The 25,925-nt window shown below is 42.1% G+C and overlaps 1 protein-coding gene across 15 annotated transcripts in view; it reads right to left on the bottom strand.

The window, feature by feature from the left end:
* NFIA (nuclear factor I A) overlaps positions 1-25,925 on the bottom strand; it is a 358,619-nt gene that overhangs the window by 67,217 nt on the left and 265,477 nt on the right. For all 15 annotated transcript variants that reach the window (XM_069861900.1, XM_069861899.1, XM_069861898.1 and 12 more), the window contains 3 exons: positions 23,343-23,417; positions 13,760-13,877; positions 11,197-11,324 (listed from right to left, as the gene is read on the bottom strand). In XM_069861900.1, the coding sequence (XP_069718001.1) occupies positions 11,197-11,324; positions 13,760-13,877; positions 23,343-23,417 (321 nt within the window). The remainder of the gene's footprint in view (positions 1-11,196; positions 11,325-13,759; positions 13,878-23,342; positions 23,418-25,925) is intronic.

The raw sequence follows: 25,925 nt of genomic DNA, 5'->3' as shown, positions 1-25,925 counted from the left end.
AATTTTAGCAACGGGATCTCTAATGTTACACTTTTTGGTGTATACCACACTAAAAATAGTGGCAGCCATTGATGTAAGAGAATAGCAGAAAGGATGATCTCACTAGGCCTGTGGGCTGTGCCAGAGCAGTGTAGACAAGCAGAGGTGGAGGATGCTATGGATCATCTGCTCTCCCCTGAGCAAGACACCAGTGAATCAGAATAAAACTGTAGCCAGCATTCACACTAGATGAAGACAATGATGAACTTCTAAGTCATTGTGGAGCTAGAAAACGGAAAAAAATTGAGAGTACTTAAACAGCATCCCTTATTTAGGCTGCAGCATCCTTATTACAGTCACTCCAGTGGGGCTCAGCTGTATGGGGTAGCACTGCTACCATAGTCTCTGGGGTTATGGGTCAAGGTTACAGACTACCCACTCCAGGTGAATAACACAGCTGTTATCACAGCACATATACGTTCCTGGAGGTATAGGATAGCTCTGCAGCTACTCAGCCAAATTGTTACCTGATCTAACAGGCTACTAGAGAGATTTCTCTGCTTTCCTATGCTCACTAACTGCTGTGGTGAAAGTGTTGGGGCTGCACTCAACTTGAAAGAAAGCAACCAGGGAATGATTTATTCACTACTTCTGGCATAAAAAAATTAAAAAACAAAACCAAAACCCAAACCAACCACTAAGGAGCATCAAGCAAAATGATCAGGAATCAGACAAAAGAAGTGGTTCTTCCTTACACAGCACAGCGTAAAACTGGAACTCACTGCCGTGGGATGTTGAGAAGGCTGAAATAAAGAATGGGTTAAAAACAGCTGAGCACATCTCTGAAAGAAAAGTCCACTGAAGGCTGTCAAACACAAAGATGCAAATAGAGCCTCTGGCTCATGAAACCAAGCTGTTTGCTGCCAAAATCTGGGAGGCTGTACTCTGAAAAGCATCACTGGATGCCTGTCCTGCTGTTGTATTCTTTCGTTAAGTGTCCACTACCAGCTCGTCAGAGACAGCATACCGTGCTAGGTGAGCCTCTAGTCTAGCTGAGAAGAGCTATTTTTTTCCTCTCTGTGGGAAAATCCACAGTTTTTGTAAGCTGGAATGTGCCGTACCTGGCACTTGAGAAACAGGAAAATTGCAGTGGGTATACAGTTCAGTGAAATTAAGATCTCAGGATTGCTTCTCACTTTGTGCAGAACCAAGGGAACACCTAGAGCCAGTGTGGCAGACCCAGTATGGGAAAGGAAATGAAAAAGAAAGATGTAATACAGTCTGCTTCCTGGTCCCAGTCCTGTAGCATTTTCTCTCTGTCCCCTAACACCTCTCACTGCACATTTTAACTTCAGGTCAAAATGTTTCCTTTAAATTAAAGCCTGTTTTCTCCTCTAAAGCAAAGATCAAAACATGTGCATGGACTACAGTAGCCGCACTGTGTGCTATGCAGTGGAGTGATGGTTGTACTGGGAATGTTAATAAACAGTGCCGAGAGCTTAACTTCTGCTTAAAAAAAGAGTGTAAGTTACATCTCTCCCCCTCTCATCTGTCTCATGCAATATTTACACAGCTGTGCTTTGTAAAATGTGTAGAGGAGGTTTTTATTATTATTTTTTTGTAATTTATTTACCTAAGATAGCCCAGCATCTGTTTTGCGGTGAGATTCTTTCACAAAGTTTCACAGTTGCCTTGACTGATGCAAAAGGAGGTCACGGTCCTTACTCAGTGATCCCAAAACCATTTGTTTCAACCACTTAGCCATTCTATTTGGCTAATTTGTGTTCTGTTCTGTGTTTTTGGTTTGTCCTCTACTTAGAAACGTGCATCCCTTGGGGAACTGATCTGGCTAGGTGAGTATTTTACTTATCTGTTTTATAAAATGCAGAAGTGTACAGGAATTTGCAATAATATGCATCATTTATTGGCTCTCAATATGTACTGTATATTGGCTCTGAAGACTACTAATATTTTCCAGCTGCCTCCAAAAAAACCAAAACCCAGAGTTCAATGCAGTCTTTGCAGTGGGTTCTTTCCCATGACTCCCTCACACAGGTGATGAAGACTTTTCCTGTGTCCCGATGAACTAGTAAGCCTGAACATTTCTGTACCAGCAGCATACCACAGGAGATAAAATATTGCTTCTGCTTCCCAAACACATTAGAAAAAGCAAGTCTGCTGATCTCAACTGCTAAGACAGCACATGAAAGGAATGCAGTCCATTTCCTACCCAAGATCTAATCTATAGAAGAGTTTATAGATCCAAGTCAACATCCTGAATTGGTCCCAGAAGCAAACAAGAAAACTAGTTCAACTTTTGGAAAACAGGTACAATGCTCTCAATGTGTTTAATCCTATTTTGCAATTAAACAGTCCTATGCTGCATTATCAGATGATCTTACAAGTAACTGCATCAGAGGAGACTCGTCTGGAGCTCACAAAGATTCATGTTTGACTGACTCCAAATCAGTAAGAAATGCAGAGCCATATTCAAACAGAGGATGCTTCTGTCCTTTGGAGCTCACCTCTGAAAAGACATAGAAAGTGTATGCTTTTGTCTCTTGGTGACAAAAGTGAAGTATGGACCATATCACTGTCTTTGCTTTATGCGTATGCGTTAAACAGAACTAGTGTCAGAATACAGCTCAGCCAGCAAGGATGTCTGAAGAACATTATGTCCATGCACTACCAACACAGCACTCCCATCCCAGGAATCCCGTCGTCATCAAGAAACATTGCTCCAACTTTTGTCAGGGAATAGCTTTCCATGCACTAGATCTTTCCTGTCAATCTGAAAAATGATTCAGATGACGCCACATTTATGTGCAGCCAGAAATAACTCAGGTGGTCTTATGGCTGCCACAGCACACAGAAGATGTGACCAAGCTTTTAACTTGGTCATTGAAGTCAGTGAAAATAGTATGTATGGGTGATGTTAGCATCAGGCCAGTCAAAACCACAGCTTTAATTTGATATCTGAAGTGAAACACTCTGCATTTTTTAACTCAGAACTCCTACGGGTCCATACCCATTTCTAAATGATGCATTTCCTGACATCTGGAATTAGATGCAAGAAGCAAAGCCACAGCATTGACTGACGGACTACTCCAGGGTTGTACTCAAGGGATGTTTTCCTCAGGGGATTACAGCAAAGCTGAGGCATGTGCTCTAACACTTACATGGGATTATTAATTTTATTAAAAATGGAAAGTACAGTTTAGGCTGAATCTCAGCGCCAGGTTTGTTGTGTTGTCCAGTTTCTGGAAAAACAGGAGCCTTTAAGAGGTGTGAAAACATCTAGGACTTTTCAATCAGTATTTCTTTCCCTGCCTTTAACTTCCTTCTGTGATTTTGAGACAGTAATGCCAGCAGCATGGCATGTTGTCACAGGTCTCATGCTACTACGTGAATTGCCAAAGAAAAGCTGAGCTATCGATCCAGTGGTAATTTGCTGTCAGAATGACTATGTCTGTTATAGCAAATGAGTGGTGTTAATCATTTGACTTGATGAATGCTACTGCAAAAGACTGACAACGTTCAAAGCACCACTATTGACCTGCTGCATTTTTTCCTGGCTCACATTAAGTTCTTGATCTTTGCTGGCCTTGACCAATTAGAGTTTAAGTTATCTATTAAGGTGCAGTTTTGGAAAAGTTCTGTTTAAAATAAACAACAACTTATATTGGTGAGTAACTCATCGACTATGCAGCAGTCTGATTCTGATTGCCTGGCAGAGAAACACACACATTTTGTGCAGTATCTGATAAAAGATCTATAATGTGCTAACACAAACCTATCATGTAGCACCTGTGACTAACAGATTGTGATATCAAAGTCTTGATGCCTAAGTGCTCGTGTAAATGCATTAAACTTTTAGCGGCAGGAACTGTAGACTGCCAGTGACAAGGAGCTGATATGGTATTTCAGTAAAAGTTGATAAGTGTTATTGCTTTTAGAAGAAAAGAAAAATCTTATGTTCTTGAAAACCACTGGGCAGCTTGTGTTTTGATGGGATACTGTAATGCAGAGAGCACGGATAAGGGAACACGTGGACTCTATGAAAGGAAAAAGACATTCAGAAAAAGCTCTGTATTCTACAGAAGCTGGAGTTCCTTGAAGTATGCTCTCATCATACGTTTGGCATCTACCTGTTTAACAGAAACCAACTTTTTCAGTGGCAGCATGCACACAGAGCCATGTTTAATTCTATATACCAGTACTGGAAACATGAAAGGGAGCACAGGCCCAAGCATGCTCTGATTCTCAGCTGTGGCAGAACACGGGTGTTGAAAGACTCTGTAAGAGTGCGGAGAGATGTGGGAAACTGTGCATAAAACCATGGGAATGAGAGGCAGCATGGGTCTGGATGGGGATGGGGAAATGAGGTGAACGGGAGCAGGAGTCCCAGTCATGGTATACAGTCTAAGAAAGTTGAGGAAAAGTTCTTCAGAGAAAATGATCAGTGGAAGTTTGCATGAACCTGTGAGACAACAGGTTCTGTTTGCTGTACTGCTCATGGTATCTCTTCAGCTTAACAGCACAAATGAGCGTGATGAAATTCTTTCTGCTATAAACCAAAATGTTCTGACCACCAGTGAAACACAATCTGCTTCTGACCTCCCATTCGAAGAGCCAAACTACGCCAAGGGCTGGAGGTTTTGTCTGGTTGCAAAACGTTCCCACTGTCTTAAGACATTAAGTTCAATGGAGATAAAAATGGCACTGCTGCCTGCTGAAAGATGTGTCAAGGAATGTAATGAAGCTACTGCACAAGGCGGTTACAATCTGAACGGCTACATGAGTGTGCTGTCTGACTTCTCTTTGCACACTGAGAATTGGAGGGCAAGCCAATGTCACATCTGGGAAATACTGAGTAAATACAATTGGCAGGGATCCTGGATGCAGACCTCCTCTGGTCTAAGGAAAACAGACGTTTCCTTGGTTTTGTCTTTCCTAAATAGGTCTATGAGTATCCAAATAGTTCAGCTTAAGGAAATTAATAAGGATCATGAAATTCCTGTGCCTAGTTACAATTCAGTGAGAACTGCCCACTACAGCAAGTCACTGAAAAGTAGTGCCAGAGAATTATTTGATATTGAATACTCCAGGTCTGAAGTTGATGGTTTTCCCAGTAAAAAGGAATTATTTTTCTCTTCCTTATTTTGTATAATACATGGTCTCATGTTTTTCATTGTATTTTCTACAGTCAGTCCCTTGAATCATTAACAGTAATGCACCATAATCATTGGAAATTTCTCTGAGCTCTGAGTGAAGTGTGGGGCTTCACATCTCTTGATGAGCCCATAGACTTTTTGCCTGAGGACAGATCAGATACACTCTGCATCACTGATGCTGGGACATGCTATACATATTTTACCTTCAAGGTAGTGCCAGGTAACGACTGTATTTAGGGCATAAAGAATGCACAATGAACACAATCTAAGATCTCCCCTATACCGTTTTCTCTGGCATTTCCAAGACGTAATTCCAAACAGACTTTGAAAACAAACTTTTGTGGTCATCTGATCTATGCTTGAGTGAGTCCTTCTGATGTGTAAGACATAAATAAAAGTTTCTTAGTAAATATGAAGTTTTCTTGCATGCTGAGAATCTGCTAAGAAGAAAATCCATGCCAGATTTAAGAAAAATGTTATTGAAATGAGAGTTTGGACCAGTTGCTTGCATGTGGTTGTTTCATAGCCAGCAGTGGGAAGAGACGGTGCCATTAAGTTAGGGGTCACTGTCACTGCCGCAAGGGAAATACTCTAAAATAGAATTTCGGCTCGTCAGCTGCACAGAAATTGCTCAGAAATTATTTTCAGACAGTCCCATAGATGGTGGCATGAGAATGAGCAGCATGAGCCTGAGTGGTGTAGTGAGCAATCACGAAGCTGACTTTAATAGCATCTTTACTACCAACGACGTGCCCAGCAGTCTAAGAGGGAGCTCTCTAGCTTACTGCAGGTTCATATAACATTATCAACTTCACGAGCCCCTGGAACTGTAAATACGTCTTTCAGTCATGCAGTGCAAGTGTTATTACTATTTCCTTAAGGTTTCTGCACTGAAAGCTTCATTTGGTTCCTGGAGTTTTCAAGGTGAAGACACACAAGAGCCTAGCATAGTATGACCAGCAGCACAACAGCAGGGGTGGAGCTGGGGCAGGGGAAAGTGGGTAACCATGGGACGAAAAGCCTCATCAGTCTTTCAGCTGATCCTTTTGCAAACTGGTGCAGTGCTGTAGGTTCGTCAAGACCACAACTGAGGCAGAGCTAATTGTCTCTTCAGATCTCTCAAGAAGCACAAGGAGTACAAATGTGTACCTTTCCAGGGATTACTTTCCTTGAGGGACCAAACTAACTTGTGGAAATACAAGTACCAGGAAGATGTAAGTAAAGAAACTAATAGGATACTCCAAATTTGCATCTTAAACATTTTTTCCACGCCACTCTGTAGAAATACAATTGAAGTAAAATTGGCAAACATCATCCATATGCTACACTACAAAGTGACTGACAGAGCACAATGTGAACATTACTCTTGGACTGAACCAAGCAAATGCATTAAAAAATGCATAAGTGGAATACTGATATACATTAACTCACTCTTCTTTTATTATGGAATTAAAAAACTTATACCTGTAATTATGGCTTACCCCCATTACAAGCAGAGCTGCCACAGAACTGAACACGGGCCAGCTTTGTACATGAGTTCAAAGCCAGCGTGATGCTGCCTTATTTTCTTACTAACATCATCTTTATCCTCTCTTGCCCTTCTTCTCACAGTTAACAAGAGTTACGTACTGAAAGTGCTGAGATAAAGTAATGGTAAGGAGGATCCTGCAAAAGGTATTTGAAAAGCAGAGGTAATTTACTACATGTCTGCTTTGTTTTACTTCCTAAGCCTTCCTGTTGTGAAAGGAAATTCATCTTTTCTGGCAGACTCCAGCCTTTTTAGGCCTGAGAGCTCCCCAGGAGCTTTCGAGTGCAGGTAAATGGATGTGAGACTCAAGGAGTACAGTACAAGGAACATGGAATTAATGTTGGGTTTTGCTTTGGCTGTCACATCTGACGTATAAGGAGAGTGCTATATCCTTGCTTGCAAGAAGTATCTAGAAGTAAAAAACCACAAGGCTGAATCTCTGCTCATTACTACAAGTCTGAAATGCCTCAAATGGAAAGATCATGTTGCTGGTGGGTGAAGCATGTAGGATCTACGCCCAGCAAAGTCTCCATATGAGACAGATGTCAGGGTGCTCTGAGCCCCTGAGGCTCATGATATAAAAGTAGAGAAAAAGGACTGTGGATGGACAATAGGTGCAGCTTGTATTCTGCACACAGCAGAGACCCCAAGAGTAGGCACAGGGGAAGCATCCACTGCCTAATCTAAATAGCACACAGAGTGGTTTTGTCCTCTTCTGTTCTCCTGCCAGTTTGCACATATGTTCTGAGTATACAGCCTGCCCTCCAAAGACCACTTACGGGGGCAATCACAGGGAAGCAAAGCAGGAAGAAAGTATCCAAAAAGGGAATTTTTTCAAGAGAAAAAAATGGAGACAGATGTAGAGAGACTAGTCACGGCTGGCGGTAAATAACCCTCTGCCTGGAGTGCTCTCTTTCTCTAAGAGGAGTTCACGTATTCCATTTCATATTTCCATTCTAAGAAGTCAAATCTTTGTTTTTCTGGCATTTGTTCTGTTTTTTTTTTAATTTTTATTTTCCCCTATATACTTTTCCCTAATGTATGGTTTAGAATAGTCTTCTCATTTCTCCTTACTCTTCTATGTTGCGCTCTCTTTCAAGTGAGACATTTCTCCAACCGCCCTCTCATGCAGACCTAATTTCCCTGCACTGTCCCAGGCAACATCTTTCACTATAACCCTCTCACATTATCTGTGCCCTAAGCGCTTCCCTCTTCTCTACATGTGCATAAACATATGGTTTTTTCACACCTGCTCCTGCATTACAGTCCCCACTTTTTCTCATGTGCACACCTCAGAATTAAGCAAATGCAACACACACAGACAGAATATTCATCCTCTCGCTCACATAAACCTGTCAAGGCATATAGGCCAAGAAGCTATCTCTGCATAAATCTGAATCTCCTGCGAGGAAGCAATCTACTCAAAGGCAATAAAGCCAAAGGATATATTATTATCTTTGGTGTGGATCCTACTAGGCTGGGAGGCTGGCTGCTGGCTCCTCTCTGAACTTTCCTTCCCAGCCAGAACAGCCATCCCACAGACAAGTCTAAGCTTCCTTTCCTCAGTCTGATTTCCTCCTCTCGTTTGGCTGGTAACCCAAAAGACAGGGTTTAATTATGGCGTTTGGAAACCTGGCTTATGCTACTCTGCCAGCACAGGATAGAACTTCAGCCTGCCTTCTGAACTAGCATCATTCTGCACCGTTGATACCTGCATTATCCCACGCAGCATAAAATGAACCACATGGAAGAAATGCCAAGTCAAACAAAAAGATGGTTTTAGTGTTCAAACTTCTACAGTGAATTTCACTGAGAAAAAATGAAACACCGATGCTTAGAGATGATTGTATGCTAAAACTGTGCCATATTTTGATGGCAGATTAAATAAACGGCAAGGCCTTTTTCTCAATAGAAGAAACACCAGAAAGGATGGATCTCAAACAGGTCCAGTCTCCAAAGCTCCCCTCTCAGAGAGAAATGCTGCAGCAAGCCACCAGGTAATACAGGACATTAACATCATTCATACAGCTTTCAGATAACCAATTGAAGACGCATAAAACATTTTACACTTCTGGAGATAAAGCACCCATGTCAAATACAGAGGGCCAGATGTTAATATCAGACCCATGTGTGATTTCTGAGGTAAAGGCAGGGCACTGTGCACAGCACCACAGCAGAATGTGTCCCTCGGGGGGAGCACCTTGTGCCAGTGTCACCCTGGCCTGAAAGGACATTTCAGTACCGTTCTGTCCTTCGCCACTCATGAGCTGCAGTTCTTTCAGTAATCTCTGCCAGCCGTGCTCTTGCGGGTGACCCTGTTTTACAGAGAAGCTGAGGCAATGAATTCAGAGGGAAGGCTGCTGGAAAGTCATGGCAGAAGTCTTGGGGTGGGGCTGTGTGGATGGTTTGAAACTGCATCCCACGCAGGCAGGATAAAGCTCTTTTTCTTTACAGCCATGACAGTGATGGATGGCTTAGTGAATCTGAGCTATATCTATATCTAGTTGGTACCTGGCTTGAGTCTCTGATGTTGCAATGTGATTTTCTGCCATTTTACAGGCAAGACTAAGCAGAATCTGGGATTCTTCTGTAATAAGTGAGGAAGGCCATGAGGAAGGAAGAACGTTCTCTTTTCTCACTTGTTCTCTCTGAGCACCTCAGGAAGTTCGACATGGATAGTTGTGCTCGATGGGCACCCAGTGGTGTCAAGAGTGGTGAAGGTGCATTGGAGGTGTAAGGCTTTAGGTACTTCTCTTGGCCAGCTCAGTAGCTCAGTGCTACCATCTAGTCAGGACTTGGATGAGACAGAGGTGATGACCACTGGTGGGGAAAACCACCACAAGTGACAGCAAAATTAATAGCCAACCTCTGTCTGTTGCACAAATGGAGAACATTTGTCATTAACAAAGAGTACCCCAAACTTTGGGGGGAGCTAGCTCCCAGTCTGACAGTGATGTAGAAGAAGTGACCCCGTCAGCTTTCAGCCATCTGTGCCTGCAGCGGAGGTTGTGAACTCTCCCTTTCAATGGATACTGAGCTTTTGTTTGTGTTTTTGATGCTCCACAAGCAGACTAGTTTAGTACTACATCATCTGGAGCTTGGAGCTGATGGAGGAAACAGCCCCTAGTGACTACGGAGCAGGACACCTTCCTGAAAACACCAGAGCCCTGGGGATGGTGGCAGCAAGGCAGTCATGGGGAGCCTGGCACTTTTCTGCCTGCAGGTCCACCCTCTCCTCCTGCCAAAGTGCCACATCTGCAGTCAATAAGGGCCCACAAGCTGGCTCCTCCTCATTAGAGGAGAGAGGGCAGCTGGCAGGGGATCCTCCAAGGGCTCCCAGGCACAGGAATCAGTCCCCACCCCAGTCTGGAATAGCCCAAATTTGGTGACTTTCTGGGCATGCTGTAAAGGACAGCTGTTTGACAGGGTCTCCAGAGAAAGCTGTGGTATGTTTCCTACACGATGAAGGATATAGGTGGCTGGCCAAGTGCCCACAGAACTGATTTTAATGCTGTTCATGTTGAATTTACTTTTCCATACTGTATAGTTCGTTGTACACAGAGCCCTGGACAAGCATGTGTTTTTTTCTAAACAAACCAAACCCAAACATCAAGAAAGAAATAAAATATATATTGGGAAAGATCCTTTGGGCTGTTTAGAGGACCTTCTCAAACACTGGGAGGCTGAAGATGAAAACACTGCTTGCCTTCATCTAACAAATACAACTTCTGTTATTTTTACGGCAATAAATATTGAATATTCAGCTGTAAACAAAACTGAGGCATTAACTTCACCTATGCATGTAGCAATGACCCAGAAAAATATTTTCAATAGTATTAAGCACCCAGATGATCAAGATAAGTGATCAATGGACAATTAAGTATGTAACATAACATAACCCAAAAGATGATCAACAAGAAGTATCACACACAGAAATTAACTGACAAAAGGTAGAAGAGCTGCTTCTTAAATCTTATGAAGTGTAACACCTAGTGATATCTATTTTGATACGAAGCCTCCAATCACACTTCATGGTATTACAGATTAATAAAACAACTCCTTCTGTAAGTCTCTTAAAAGTCATTATGAAGTGAACTCAAGTGTTGTATAATGCTTGAAAAGTCCTTCTACCTTATATAAATTCAGGGATATTTATTTGAACAATAAAACTGTAGGGCACAGTCCTCACAGGTACTACTTTTTGCTAAGTGATTGTTACTGCTATTCCAGAATTGAATCTGGATGTTTTGACAGAAAAACACTGCCTATCTTTTTCTGCATTATTTAAATACTTCAGATATTTGGCCAAAGTACAGAAATGACACACTACAGAAACATTCACAGCTGCAGGAGCAATAAAACCACTACAGTACTTTCATTAAACAGACTTTTTCTCAGAAGAAGACACAAGATGTTTAGAATTTATCACCTTTCTATATAGCACACAGTGTATTCTGATAACAAAACAGAGCAACTGGAGATCAAGTTCTCAGGCTCCTGAAAGCCATGACTTACCTGGCTCCACTTCATGCCATCCACTTGACTGGCTGCCACTTCCTGGAGAGCGCCCTTGGCTTGTATAAAATGGCTCCTCACCAGGGCTGTCCATCTCATCCTCCACAGACTTGAGACGTTTTGTAGAGCTAAGAAAGTAAGAACACATCATAAATACTACATGCACAGAAAGGAACAAAGGCACCTCTGTTGGTTCACATCTTGCTAGCCTTGCTTGAGACTAACCATACCAGATTTAGAACCCCGACAAGGGGAAGGTACGACTTCTGCACAGCCATCCTGCCCATCCAACCTCTCAGCATCCACTTTGTGTTTCTGGTTTGCTTCATACCTGACAACTAAGCTTCAGTGAGACACAAAACAATGTCTCCCAGAGTCCAGACCGAATCCCTAAGCACGCACTAGTTTAACTAGAAGATGGTTTAACATTTAGGCTTTTACAGAACAAGAAGTGGGACATTTTTCAAAGCACACACAGGTCAATAAAAAGGTGAGAATTCTATTTGTATTCCATGAATTTTGCAATTTGAATGAATACGGTAATGACACACAAGACTTATTTTAGCTGTCAAATTTTTCCACAACTTATTCTGAAAGACAAATTATTTATTAGTTTCAACTTGGATTCAGTCTTCTAACCGTAACCACTAAATTAACCCAGACTTCAGTCCCACAAGAAGTACAGACAAGTGAATAATGGAAGAATTCATTTGTGGTTCAAACATTCACGTTGTCCTACAAGTATAACCATCTTACACTGCAACTGCATGCCACTGAGCATGAAAAGCCCCCAGCAGGTATCTCTGGCCTGTGTCAGTACTGAAGGATTCCCCTGTGACGTGTCACACCTCCCTCACCAAAGGCTCAGGAGACAGAAGACCCCTTCCAGTGCTCCCTGGTGGCCACTGACTCAGACTCCAGTAGTTCTGCAGGGAAAGGATCCCAAAGCCAAAGACACTAAGCTTGGCTCTGTTTTCTATAATGAGTTGTACAGACTGCGTGGGGACGTTACCGAGAATTGCTCTTCTAAGTAATTTTCCAAGCTCACTTTTTTCACCAAATCTGTATTCTATTAAGAGTTAAGGCTTTCAAGAACAGGCTCCTCAATGTAGGGGGAACATATTTAACAGACATAACATATTCCACTGCACTTCCTAATGGTTTAAAACTTGCAGCCTCTCAGCAACTCCCCACCCAAAGCTCTGCACAGGTAGGAGCTGGCGGGTATGCAAAATCAGTTTGTGAGAAACAGGAAGAATAAGCCTTGCGGTATGCATGGAATGCAGGTTTGGCCATTCCTTAATTTAGAGAATTGTTATGTGTCAATAGGGGAAATTGTGTGCATACAATATAATTACGGCCTGATAATTCTGCTGAGTCTGTGTATTTAAGGAATTTTTTTTTTTTTCTAACTGGGAACAGCCTAATGAGAGGAAAACAAACATATTACCAAGTTATTAACTACCTATGCTATTTATAATTAGCTCCTTATCAGTGGTAGCTATTTACAGAAGAATGGAAGGTAACGTTAATAACCTTACTTTTTTGCTTCTGGAGTCACAAGTAAATTCTACCTGAGAATGGTGCTAATGATGAGCACGGTAGGGTATGCGGTTTACATGCAAAAAATAAAGCACACAGACTTTTAATTGATGTGTAATGGGAACTGTAGTCACCGAGCTTCATAACATGCACCGTAACTGCAAGATGTAGAAAGTTGTTCCAATCACTGCAAACTGTAAGAAGTTATTGCTAAAAGTCTCTCTTCAAAGATTTTTTTTAAATTAAGAACAACAGCTATATTCAAACTATAGAGATTTTCCACATGTGCACTTGCTCGCTGTAAAGTTGGTGGCACTGCAGACTGAGACTGAAACATAAAAGAATGCTGGGCTCAAGTTAGACTTTGTTGTCATGTCTTTGAAACAAGTGATCTATTTTGGCTGTAGGGAAAAAATATCAATCTGGTTCCTTAACAGTGTTCAAGACTACTAGAGTGGCTGGGCATGTTTATAAATCTAATCCCATGGATAGTTAAAGTGAAAGGTAAAAAATAAAATATAACTTTGTTTGATGGCTGCCATCTAAGGCACAATCAAAATCATCCTGGTTAGTCATCTGCATTAACAAGTCAATTCTCCAAAGGCTTAGTTACAGATTTCTAAATGCTATATGAACACTAGAATGCATTGTAGGTCAAGGTCGTAAAACAATGTTAGTCTCACAGGTAACACTTTTCTGCTAGGATAAAGCGGCACATCTCAATATGCTCCAAACTCTCTTATGCCACAAGTGAAACTCTGGCAATTTCAGTGGAACTTTTCCTTATACATTGAGATAAAAGCCAGAAGTTATACAAGTCAGTGCAGCAGTTTTTCTTCAAAGCTTGTACATATAAAAAGAACTTTAACAGTAATCCAGTTGAACACTCAGCTCTGTGAATCTAAAACATCTTGAGGCCCCCAAACAGCTTGTCAAAGAATTTAATGTTACTTTCCCAGATGAGTAATGATGATGGCCTGGGTTTCTAAGTAACCTGGTAGTAGACAAGAGATTAAATTACCTGGTAGAGGATGTACTAGGTAAAGACCTCCTCATTGCTCCTGGGCTCATGCTGTAGTATGAAGAACTTTCCAAATCTGAGAGGGAGAAATTAGGGCCTGTTCCTGCAGCTATCGGTGCTGGGGAAACAAAAGAGATTGTAGTCAGTAAGTCATGTGAACAAGGCATGAATTGCACTTCCAAAACCCTTTCTTCTTCCTCATGGGTGTGTTTAGTTTCATGATGAGGAAAGTAGAATGTGGAAATTAGGAAATGGTAATGGTAACTCACATTGCAATCAAAAAGACGTAAATTTTGTCAAGAATGCAATGTTCCAGGACATAGACTCTCAGGCTCTAGGACATTCCTCCAAAGGTATTCTTCTTTTTTAAAAAATTAAACAATTATGGCAAGACTTCTTTTAAGCACTGCTTTTCTATTACTATCATTCTAAAACTTAATTAAACTTGTTGCTTTTGCTTTTAGGACAACATTGTATCTGTTGGCATAGTTACAAATAGGCTGCATCACCCCTATAGTGTGCTTGGCATAATCTATAAGCAGTATAGGCAGGGAAATACACAGTTTAGGACCTTTGGTATATACGTGATGTACATCCACAAGCACAGGGGTTACAGATGCTCCTTAAAAAAAGCACAAAAACAGATGAGAAACTCAAGTTCTTTTGTGTCCGGGAACATCTGAATTTTCCTCTGACCTCTCCTCCAGCTAAATCAGAACTAGAGACATATGTCAAAAACCTTTTCCAGCAGTTCACTTCCACTGGACACCTCTCTTTATCCTATCCAGCACGTAAGTTTTATTGCAGGGCATATGAATACCTTTAACTTCCCTGTCATAGAACCTTGGTTTTACATTAAAGCATAATGAATTTCTGTACACTCAGAAGTTTGCAGGCACAAGTCTATGAGCTGCATGTGCTGTATTCCTTTGGGAACAGAAGCATTTAATGACAAAGTCAACAAATAATGCATTTCATGAAGAAATGCTGCTAAATGGCAAATGGTACTGTCGCTGTTTCAGTGCTATTTACAGGACAATACAGCTTTGGGAGCTGACAATTACAGATCATGATTTTCTCTCATATTTCAGAGACATCTGAAAAAGGACGTACTACACAATCAAATGCACAAGCTTGGCCTGGAACATCTTGCCTGAGAGTCCTGATTCACAGCAACAAAGGCGAAGCAGTCTCAATGCCACACATGGATGCTGAGCCAAGTTTAATCTCTGGTCCAAGAATCTGGCCCATTTTCAAACATGAAAAAATCTTTCGCTCCGACGGGGCAGAAGAGAGGAAGTGAAGACAGGATTGCTCCTATCACCCAGCTAACATGCCTGGGCTGAAAAGCAGCCTTCTGGGAGTGTTGACATTGACTGTAATGGGGCCAGTATTTCACCCCAAGTCTTAAGGAGCTCGCCATGTCACATTTGACAGAGCAATAATGTAGCTTTGCAGCTGCCTCATCATCCCCACAAGACAATTAGTTGTTGTTTGGCAAGGATTTTTCAAGAACGTCATTGAGACAGAAAGGGAACAGCCAGATAGCCACGCAGTTTTAAAAGCATGGGACGGAAAATACACACCATTAAAACTTGAGAAAATCTGGAATGATCATTAAAAGGAACTAAGTTGGGAAGTAATTTATGACAAGAACACTCAAATCCTTTGTTATCGTCTCTTAACTATCATATGCTTCCTGCACACACGGTATATGAGAGGATGTGTTAACAAAAAAGAAAGAAAAATTAAGCATAGTAAAATTAACTCATTTTATCAATTTGTGCTTTCTGCAACAGTTTCCTGACAGCAGCTACAAGAGCCTGTAAAACTGATGAATTTGCATGGAAAAAGAAACCGGTGTAAGTAATTTGTGTAAAAGGTAACACGGACATGGACTGCTATAATTCAGACACCCTGCAGATAGCAGACTGCTGCAGTGTGAGCAGTTATGGGTTAGAAAAATGACCACACTGCAGTCAGTCTGACTTGAATGGAAATCAATCATAAAGGTACTCTCTGCAGCATCTACTCCACGGTTTTCAGCAACTTCCTTGCCAAACAGATTTGTGCTCTGTAAACCCTTTGCTGATCAATTCCTCTGCACCCTCTACCTACCAAAGCCTAACTTACAGGTTAAGCATACTATTTTTGAAACAGGAACATAAAAAGGCAAGCACTAAATTAAAGAACCGTTTCTTTCTGAGGCATGATGAATTTCCTAGAGATTTATACAACAGTTTTATTCCAAGCAGATATGGAAGAAAAACTGGTATCTAGATAACACTTCCTTCTCTCACTCCCCCCTATCTATTGCTCTCTCCCCAAATCTGGGATGTTTCTGTTGCAAGGCTTGAATTGGCCCTAAAGGAAAACAAAATGTATCTCCAGCCTAGAATGGGGTAGAAACAAGGTATTTCTAATGCTGTGCAAACTCAGCACAAAGCAGAAAGGGCTAATCACACAGTAATTTCCACCTGTGTAGCAAACATGAAGGATGCTTTGTTTGTCACAGGCCAAACCACCTCACCACACTCAAGACCCTGTTTGCAACCTCAGGGTTAAGGAACAAAACCTACCTCTAATACACACCAACAGAGCTGAGCAGCAGAGGTTAAAGTGCTGGCTGGTCTATGGTGGCCGAGTACCTGGAGCCCCTTGACACTCCTTCCACAGGACCACAATCCTGTCACAACCAGCTCTCTGTCTGTGGCCCTAGAAGCGCTGTGGCAGATGTTATGCAGGGCTAAGCTGTTCTGAAATCGCTCCTCCTGCCTACCTCTCAAGCACATTTTCCATGCCTGTCCTCCAGCAAAAGGTATTTGTCCCTTTGCTCACAGTTACTCCATTTACTATCATAAACCACAGCAATGTGTTGATTATGCATATAGCCCACCCTGAGACTGCCAGGAACAGGTTAATGTTTTTCATCTGCAGGGCAGAAGGTTGTTTCCTCTTCCCGCCTGGAATTTAGTTGAAGTTGTGTGTGCTTTCTGACTCTGCTTCAGCCTCAGTGGAGCTGAGCCACTTCTCACGTATTGTGCGCTGGGCTTTGGCCGCACTGAGCTCACTGCCTGGCATCTGCCTCCTCTAGGCACACGTGCGTTTTGCAGTGCAACTCTCAGCTATAAGGCACCTAAGCCTGCTCCAAAAGGCTTTTCACACTTCCTTTGTAGACTGTCCACCTCGCACAGGCTCAGAAAGCTGGTGGGAAGGGAACGCTGGCATTTATTTGCAGGATTTCCTGCAAAGGCTGCAGCTCAGGAGAGTAAGCAAAGGGATCAAAGTGGTGCAAACTATGGCAAAACTGTCTAAAATAAACCTCTTCATTGTAACATCTGACAATCCACCCTGCAACCTCGCTGCACCCTTGTTCCTGTGCCCCAGGCTCCAGCCCCATGTGAAACGGCAGCATGGTTGGGAAGCTCCCCTCCAGCACAGCCGACTGTTTACGTGCTGCAGCCTGCACAAACTCCAGGCCATCGACATTAAAAACACACCGTTTCCCCTGTAAGAAATGCTCTGCAGCAAAATGACCTTCTGATAGCTCAGGAACATCTCCCAAACAGGAAAGGATGTCAGAAATTGCAGTTGTGAGTCAAAACAATAGTCTCTACTGACGTAGCGGCATCAAGATGTCATCTGACCCAGGGCTCCGATCTGGCAGAGGGTGAGGAGAAAAGACCCTCTTTCCCCTATCACCCAGCCCGCTGATGTGTGTAGGCTTTCTAAGCAAACAAACAGCTGCCAGCCTCTGCTCCCATTTCAGCTGCTGGCGTCACAAAAAATTCCCTGCGCACATGGGGGACACATTTCAGTCTCTTTAGGGGCAAGAGGAGCTAGTTTGCCCAAAAGAAGGAGGAAGGTGGGCGCCTCTGCCCAAGCACCAGTCTTCTCTAGGGGACACAGGGCAGCAGCATCACACTGCCAGCCTATTCCCTCTGCTGCCAACTTGTTAGCTCAGATCTTCACCCAAAATGTCAAGAAAACTAACAGAGAAATTAACAAAAAGCCCTCTGACTTAACCCAACTGGAATATTTATTTTGAAAAATTTATTGAATTACAGAGCAGGAAACCCACAAAATAAAACCAGCCAGGCTGGCATTTGTCTTCCTTAGAATGTGGCACTCTCTTTTAGTCATGTTAATATGTAGTTTCTCATTTTTCCATTTTTATGTATTTATTTTTACATAGGGGCTGGGATGTGACTAAGATCATTACATGTGTAACACTGCAGAGAAGTGATAATGTGTTTAAGGTTAAATGGGAGAAACATGACATTTGACTAATAAACTTTTTCCTGTGTTGTGACTCCATAAACAAAGGGAAACACACTGTGCTGCCGAGAGGAAAGGGGAGCTGGGATTTGTTTTTTTTGCAAGGCCTTTGTTTCCTACACACTGTATCGTTAGATTCAAAGAGGTTTAGCCGAATACAACAGATATGAAATGTGTGATGTTCATTTTAAAATTACAAGTACAGCCTGCTATTGACCATCTAATTATGCTGAGTTCCATTTATAAACATAGCTAACCACTAAGTTTATAGAGACTTTTTGTGCTGCTTTAATAGGATATTGATCGAGAGCAAGGTTTGAGTGGACTGCCATTGAATTGTGTAATGGCATACAAAAGGCAAGGTCACGGCAACTGTTCACTCTATGCCCGCAGTCTATTTTTTATTACAATCTTTTTTTTTTCCTGTCTCATACCCGAGCCCAAACAGTGTGTTTTGGATAGCAGTGCTTTGCTAAGGACTATAGAGTATCTTTTTAAATGTTAATTTTCATGCGGCTGACTTTAACTGCCTTCACTACTGTAATGCTTAGTACAGCAGAAAACATACAGGCTGCTGTTTAGAGAAAGCTGTTTTATTGTATCCCGGCATTCACACATGTGCTCTGCGTGGAGGAGAGCCTCTTCTCTCCTGGGCTATGGGGAGGGAGCAGCACCCTCCCTGCCCCTTGCGGCTGCCTGCCTGGCCCATGACAGAAGTCAGAGCACCCCATACTTTTCACCAGTCTCCAGCACATGCTGGGGCCAGCTGGGCTTGCCCTGCCGTTTGTTTCGGCCGTACGTGGCTGCTGGACGAAATTCATGAGGAAGCTGCACTTTCTCTGTTGCACCCATGCTCCATGCCTGGAGTGATGCAATTACTTTTTCTAGCACTTGTCCACCTGCCTCATGGCAAGGACAGCTTCAGCCCCTGCCTCCACTGGCAAGGCAGCTGCTAACCACGGCGAGTGCTACCTGCAAGTCTGACACCCGCTGCGATCAGCAGCCTCGGTTTTGCAGCATCCTGAGCTTTTCAAAATACCTTGGCCACAAAAGCACACCTTACCTGTGGAATTAGTGTAACTGTCTCAGGGATGATTAGCTGGACCATTTCTGTGTTTATACAGGAGCGGTAAGAAACTGCCTGTATGCTTGTGTGCTTGTGGTTTCACTGACTCATTATAAGGATTAAAAGTCACCCCACTTGCTCTGTACAGCTCCTTACTGCACACAGCTAATGTCCTAAAATTCAAAGCATGGCATTTTCAGTCCAGGGTGCAGTTAGAATTCCCTTGTTTATTAGAACGAAGAATGATGTCATTTTGACAAATAATGCAGCACAAAACAAATATGTTTGATTTGGCTCCAGTGAATGTTCATAAATCCTAAATCTTTCTTCACATCCCGGGCAGTGCCGTTTATCTGCCTGCTTGAAGGACCTCCAAGGGAGGAGATCTTCCCAGCAGCTCTCTGCACAAGAGCACATGGTGCAGACTCAAAGCCAAGAAAGGAACAGCATTCCCCTTGCCTGTCTCCCTGCTCCAGCCTGCCATGGCCTCCCAGCCTCTGCCACGCAAACAGGACTGTACCCTCGGCAGTGGCTTGGCACCACAGCCACCCCTCTGCCATCACCCTCTGCAGAAGGCATCCTCCAGCATCCTGCAGATAGCTGCACACAGTGAGCAGAATCTATTTCTAACACATGTAGAGAGGGAGGTTTTGCTTGGCCAACAACTGGCTGTCAGTTCACAAAACCCACATATCTCCAATGCTTCTCCTTCTCAGCCTTTTGCTGTCAGCCCAAACCTCTCTAGAGACAGCAGAATGAAGTCTCTGTTATCTGAAGGGGTCTTCCCAGTATCTAGGGTGACAGACAACATTTAGAAGAGCTCGGATCCTTTGCCTGCTAATAATGTAGGGGAATTGACAGCATGGTGTGCAACACCCACCTCAGATGGGCTGGAGAAGGAACTATCTGTTTTCCAGATGAAAATTTATGATCTACTTTCTCTATTTTACTAGGCTCTGCAAGATTCGGTAGCTGGGCAGCATTTCGAAAGACAATCTGCATGTATAGGACTGAAGAAAGCAAGTTTCTGTTACCAAAACAGTCTAGACTTGTTCATTAGCTCACAGAAACTGATCATCAGTACTGATGGGTAAGATGGATAATGGTAACAGCTGACCTTTCACTTGATTAATTCATTCCCCAAATTTGCATGATGGACACAACTGCCTATTACTTGAGACACCTTGTCATGTGGACCTCGGGGAACTTTACCAAATTAACCTGGCATATAACTGTTACCAACAATATTTCGTAAGATTAATTTTAGATAGCAGCAGCAAACCACAGGCTGGTTAAAACTGAGGGAAATCACTTATTTCTACCTTCACAACATCAAAAGCAAGCATGGGAAAAAACATGACAATGGGTATACACAAAAATAACCTCTTTATAAAGCAAACACAGAGCACACTCAGAGAGAGAGTGGAGGCTAAATGTGAGGGCTCACTATGGACAAGCATGCTTGTTCTTTCCCAAGGCATGGTGGTTTGTGAAGGAGCAACAACTTTTTAGAAAGTAAACCCAAGAGAACAGACTGAGGACATTTTGATTACTTAAGCCACAGACTGTTAACAGCTGTCGGTGAGTTTGGATGATGGCTGCATAAGCTGAGCTCCCCAGCATGAAAGCAACGCGTGGACTGGTCTCAAATCGAGACAGTTACACGTAGACAACCCAGCAAGGGTTATATTGAAAAGCACACACTTTAAGGGACCTTGCCAGCCAATTCAGGCAAATATGCAGCAATCACTTTGTTGCTCTGTTATGTTAAGTAATTCTTTGAATATTAGCATGTGAATTCATACTGACCTTGCTGGGAATTTGTTGCTAGACTCGACACTAAACATATCCTACTGGGTCGCCTCCGCATGTCAGGCGGTGGGCTTCTCAGACTTCACAAAGTAAACAAATTTATGGCTGGTCAGTACATGTCTGGGGCATCTCCAAGGAAAATCCAGGATGCTCTCAAAAGCAGTGTAGCTAAATCAGTTGCTGGCACACTTCCCTCTGAGTCAGTTCTGAAGTGATATCCCAATTTGCTTTGGGAACACTGTTTCTGGTAGAAGTGCTGGCTTGTGGACAGGATATAAAACTGAGGTCTTGACCTCCCAGGATTATTAAATAGCCCATGAAAAAGAGTGCAAATCCCTGTGTCTGGAACAGATAAAAGGTGAATCTTTTTATTTTGCCCACCAACACCTTCTTTCTTATTTCCAATAAAGTTCATGCCTGTCCTGCTCGTCCTGTGTGCAGATGAACCATCCTTGGAGGAGGTGCACTTCAATGGCAAGCAGAGGGAACATCTCAGGCACAGTGCACAGTTTGGAAAACATGCTGCATGGTAGGATTTCTGATACAAAGTATTTTCATTTATTTGTGATAAAATATCATGGAAAATTAATAAGCATGAAATGTGACACTCCTGAGGTCACTGCCCAACTCTCAGGGAGGCTGGGACTGGGGCTGGCTGTGAAGGCTGAAGGCTTGAGCCGGGGCACTTCTCTAGCAGCCCTGTCCTGTGCACACATGAAGCCTGGATGACAGAATCCAGAGGCAGTTCTGCTGTGTAGGGCTCCTACAGTGAAGATAAGATTGTGGTGAAGTGGGATGCCTTGCAGAGGGGGAGGGTGAATCCTTTGGGCTTCAAAAGGCTTATGCTGTCACACTGATATAAAGTGAAATAACACGGAGACTTTCAAAGGCTGGCAATGACTTGGTTTAGTCCACCTTGGCTGCAGGTACCAGCTAGTTAGTGCACAGAGTACAGTGAGTTAGATGTCAAAGTCCCTACTTAAGCACTGCAGTGAGTGAACTGATTTGCAAATGTGCTGAGCACTCAGCAGCTCCTCTTGACTTTTAAGTCCTATTAACTTTGCCCTTCTCACAAAATTTCCACCAGTTGCCATGGAAGAAAACTCAGAAGAAAACTCAGAAGAAATGTCTGCCTCCAGTGTATGTAACTCTGACATTCATTTATCTCCCACTTGCCATGCTGTCCTCGCAGCATCCTATTTTTGAATATAAAGCCAATTTACTAGCTAGTGCAAGTCTTTCCAAAAGAGGAAATAAAACAAGAAAACCCTTACAGAAACTCTATGTTCTAACTCAAACCCACAGATTCTCTGCTAAGTTTGTGCCAGTTTAGATTCCAGCCCCCGAAGGAAATAAACTACATGCTGAGAGTCAATACATGAACAAATATTCCTGCTATCTAGAAGAACAATTTTTATCATTAGCTGTGCTAAAGAGACTAGTTACAAGCCCTAAATATTTTAAAGGGGCATGTAGTTGAGTGGTTCAGCTGTAACAGTGGTAATGGGTGACAATGTGATGCTACTGCACAGTTCTACACCAGCTGCAGAAAACATTTCCAAAGGCCTAGTAGGTCCTATGGCTCTGGCTCACCAGTAGTCTCTCTGCAAGAGACTGTCCATACACTCTCTTTGGACTATCTGGATTATGTCACAGCAAAATGCAATCAATGCACCTTTGATCAATGAAACAGGGTGGTGACAGGTACTCTTAATTCACTGTTGTTAGTGAGTATTGACAAGCCTGTAATGATCATGCTGCAGTGTGTCATTCATACTGGGGGCATTAGCATTCTTTAAAGGTCAAACCCCAAATCCCTCTAGAAGACAGAATTCAGTACGGTTAATGGAAAACATGGGCCTTGCAAAGTCAAACAGTGTGCTTCTGCACAACTGAGATTATCAGAGCTGGAGTTGGTATAGTTGTTGACATTATTAATGACTTCACCAATTTGCAGGTGTACAAACGCATGTACGCATGTCACGGATAGACACAATGTGCTAAAGCAGCATAAGAAAATTTCCAGGCACATGTGCACAGATTGTGCTGTTTCTAGAGGTCTGTGTAAAATACAGTCCTTGGGTCCAGCAAGGGACTCACTGGGTAAGCTGATCTCTGCAGACATTTACTTGCACTCTGATACAGAGCCTGCACATTTTCAGCAGGGTACCAGACGACCTCATCAACTTACACATTAAAGTTTGCAGAACTAAAATATTTTTATTTAATTTGTTGTAATTATGCTATTTTATTTTCCCAGATTAAAAGATGTGGCACATAAAACACTGTCCACTGGTGAAAAGCAGGGAGAAGAGACACTCAGTTCTCAAGATGCTGTTTCTGGACTGGAGAAGGGGCACGGTAAGAATCAAAGAAAAAACTTGGGAAAGCAGAAACCATACAAACCAGCCACAAAACGATACTTACTTTGTGAGACTCTTACTAGCTCAGTCACACTGAAAACACCTGATGTGACAAAACTGTCCTGGAAGCCCAAATGTCCTACAAAACAAACAGAGTGAGAGAACTGCGATTAGCTTTAAGCATTTAATGACAGTATTCTGAAATGCTTTACTTTCATTTAGACTTAAAATGTGACATCTAATTTCCCACTTAGCAGTAATTATTGTTTATGTAGGTGGGTAACTAGTCATGCAGCTATGTAGGCTGCTTTGTGGTTTCTATCTAGAGGTTAGGAAAGCTAACATGACACATCAGCAGGGAGATTTTTACATGTTAAAGCATCTCAACAGGAAATCTGAAACAAAAGAGGACTATTTTAATAAACAGTTACCTTGGATGACCCCTAATGACTTCACAATTGAAATGAAAATACTGTACCTAGGAAACAGACAGGACAGCTAAGTTCCATAATCGTTTTAAACATTATTCTCTAAAGAAACATCTGATCAGGATTATCTACCTATTGATTTAAACAAAACAAGATTTAAAGATGTAGTCTTCATTTTCTAAGGTTACACCAGGGAAATCTTAAAACAGCAGCTGGTTAAAAAAAGTTTAAAATGTCTTTCCCACAAAAAAAAATATTCCTAATATTTAAAACTAGTTTTTGAAATAAAAAATATATATCTGCATAAGAAAAGTATTAACTCTGAACTTTGGACTGTCTTTGAGAACCAGGGTGTACACTTCTGTGCTCGCCTCCCTTGTGCAAGGAATGCCTCTACACTCGGTATCAAAATGTTATTACACTTTACATAACAGTATTTTCCTTCTTCTCTGAAAACATGTCTGCCACCAAATGTTCATTTAATTTTCACGGGTATGATCAATTACAAAAGGAGCAGCTTTCAGGTTGCAGCCCAGTGTAAGTGTGCAGAGTGGGATCCAGCAGTTCATGCAGGACATATCTGGACTTCAATTAGAGGTCTGCAGTTAGTCAGCCAGACTGACCTCCTGCTTTTGAAATCAGGGTCAAAGGACAAATCTCAGGATAAAGAGATTACTGAAAGAACTGTAAAGTCCTACTTGTCCACAGGATAAGTGGCATACCTTTTTAGGTTGTCCTACTTAGAGTTACTGATTCCAGCGCACGCACACATATATTACTGAATGTTTTGCTGGGGCACCATCTGCTCCGTTGTTAATGGTTTGTCAGATTCAGTGCCGTTTCTTTATGTTCAGTATATTCTCAGGTACCCTGCACTCATCACAGCATGACCTGTACCTTCCTCTAATGACCAGAGCAACAGGACTAATGGAAACTCCACATTTGTTCTCCTCACTTTCTTTTGAATTTATTTAAAAAAAAATTCAAACCCATAACCCATTGCCATTTCTACTGCAGAATGGGAAGGAAAAGAAATACAGCTTGTATGCAGCACTACAGACAGTGACATGTCAGGGACTGTGTCAGGGAAAGGTTTGGGAGAGATCTGGAGGGATATCAGCCGTTCCTCTGCAGCCAAGATCTCAGTGAATTCTGCTCCTGCACAGAACTACTTTCTGGTTTCTGTGAGCATCCTATGGTGCCAGATGAATGCAGTCACTAAGCTAACAGACTTGAGACAAGTTTCTACATCAGGCATGTTTTTATACTTCAGCAATAATGATGAGTTTTCAAACTGTGTATATGTATATCTTTGGGCATCCTTGTGTATGTGTGTATACATATGTATTATGTACACAAACATATAAATATACACAAATCTGTCATGCTCCAGCTGTAGATAAATGTACTATAAAATATTGAAATTGATGCTGAAATTCAACACAAACAAATTCCTCAATCTGCAAACAAGGTTTTTATTTACATCAAGAGAATAAATTTTTCTCTACTTCAAGTGAAAAAACATTCTTACAAGCTTTTATTTTTCCTTATTTTCAATTTGGAAATAGCTCTCAGATAATTATAAATGTGTTTCCTGATCTACTTTATATTTTGCCATAATAAAAGTGATGACTACATCATTCTGCTTTTTAGAAATGGTTGCTGGCCATACACAACGTTTGTTCATTGACAATTTCCCAAGTATTTTTAATATGAAGATCTACTTTTCATATGCTGCAGCAGACCTGCCTATTGAATTAAATGATCTGTGAATTAAAAATAATTCTCTTAGGTCTTCGCTGAAACCACTCATGTGCCTAAAATTAAGCATATGCTTAAGTGCCTTGCTGGATCAGGGCCAGGACACTTACTACTCCGCAGAGCCCTTTGCAGGGAAGCCAGTCTATGCTATATAACTTCTCATACTGTGCTCATCATGGCAGTGTCTGAGCAACTTCCAGAAGTGCACTCAGCGATGTTACAAACATCTGTCACGTGTTGGTTTTCCACAGTGCACCACACTGGCTCTGCTCCGGTGTCCATTTCCACCTGCATTTCTCAGGCAGGTTCCTATTGCACTAAGAGTGAAGGTGAAATTTAAATATAAAAGTAAAAACCAAATTACAGCTACGGTAGGACAGTGGGCTGATTTTTTAAACGGAAAGTCTAGAGCCATTATAATCATCCAATAAAAACAAGACTGTTGCACAGCTAACCAG

The sequence above is a fragment of the Phaenicophaeus curvirostris genome, chromosome 8 (genome assembly GCF_032191515.1).
Source record: "Phaenicophaeus curvirostris isolate KB17595 chromosome 8, BPBGC_Pcur_1.0, whole genome shotgun sequence".
Taxonomy (NCBI): Eukaryota; Metazoa; Chordata; class Aves; order Cuculiformes; family Cuculidae; genus Phaenicophaeus; species Phaenicophaeus curvirostris.
This window is presented reverse-complemented; position numbering and strand designations above follow the sequence as displayed.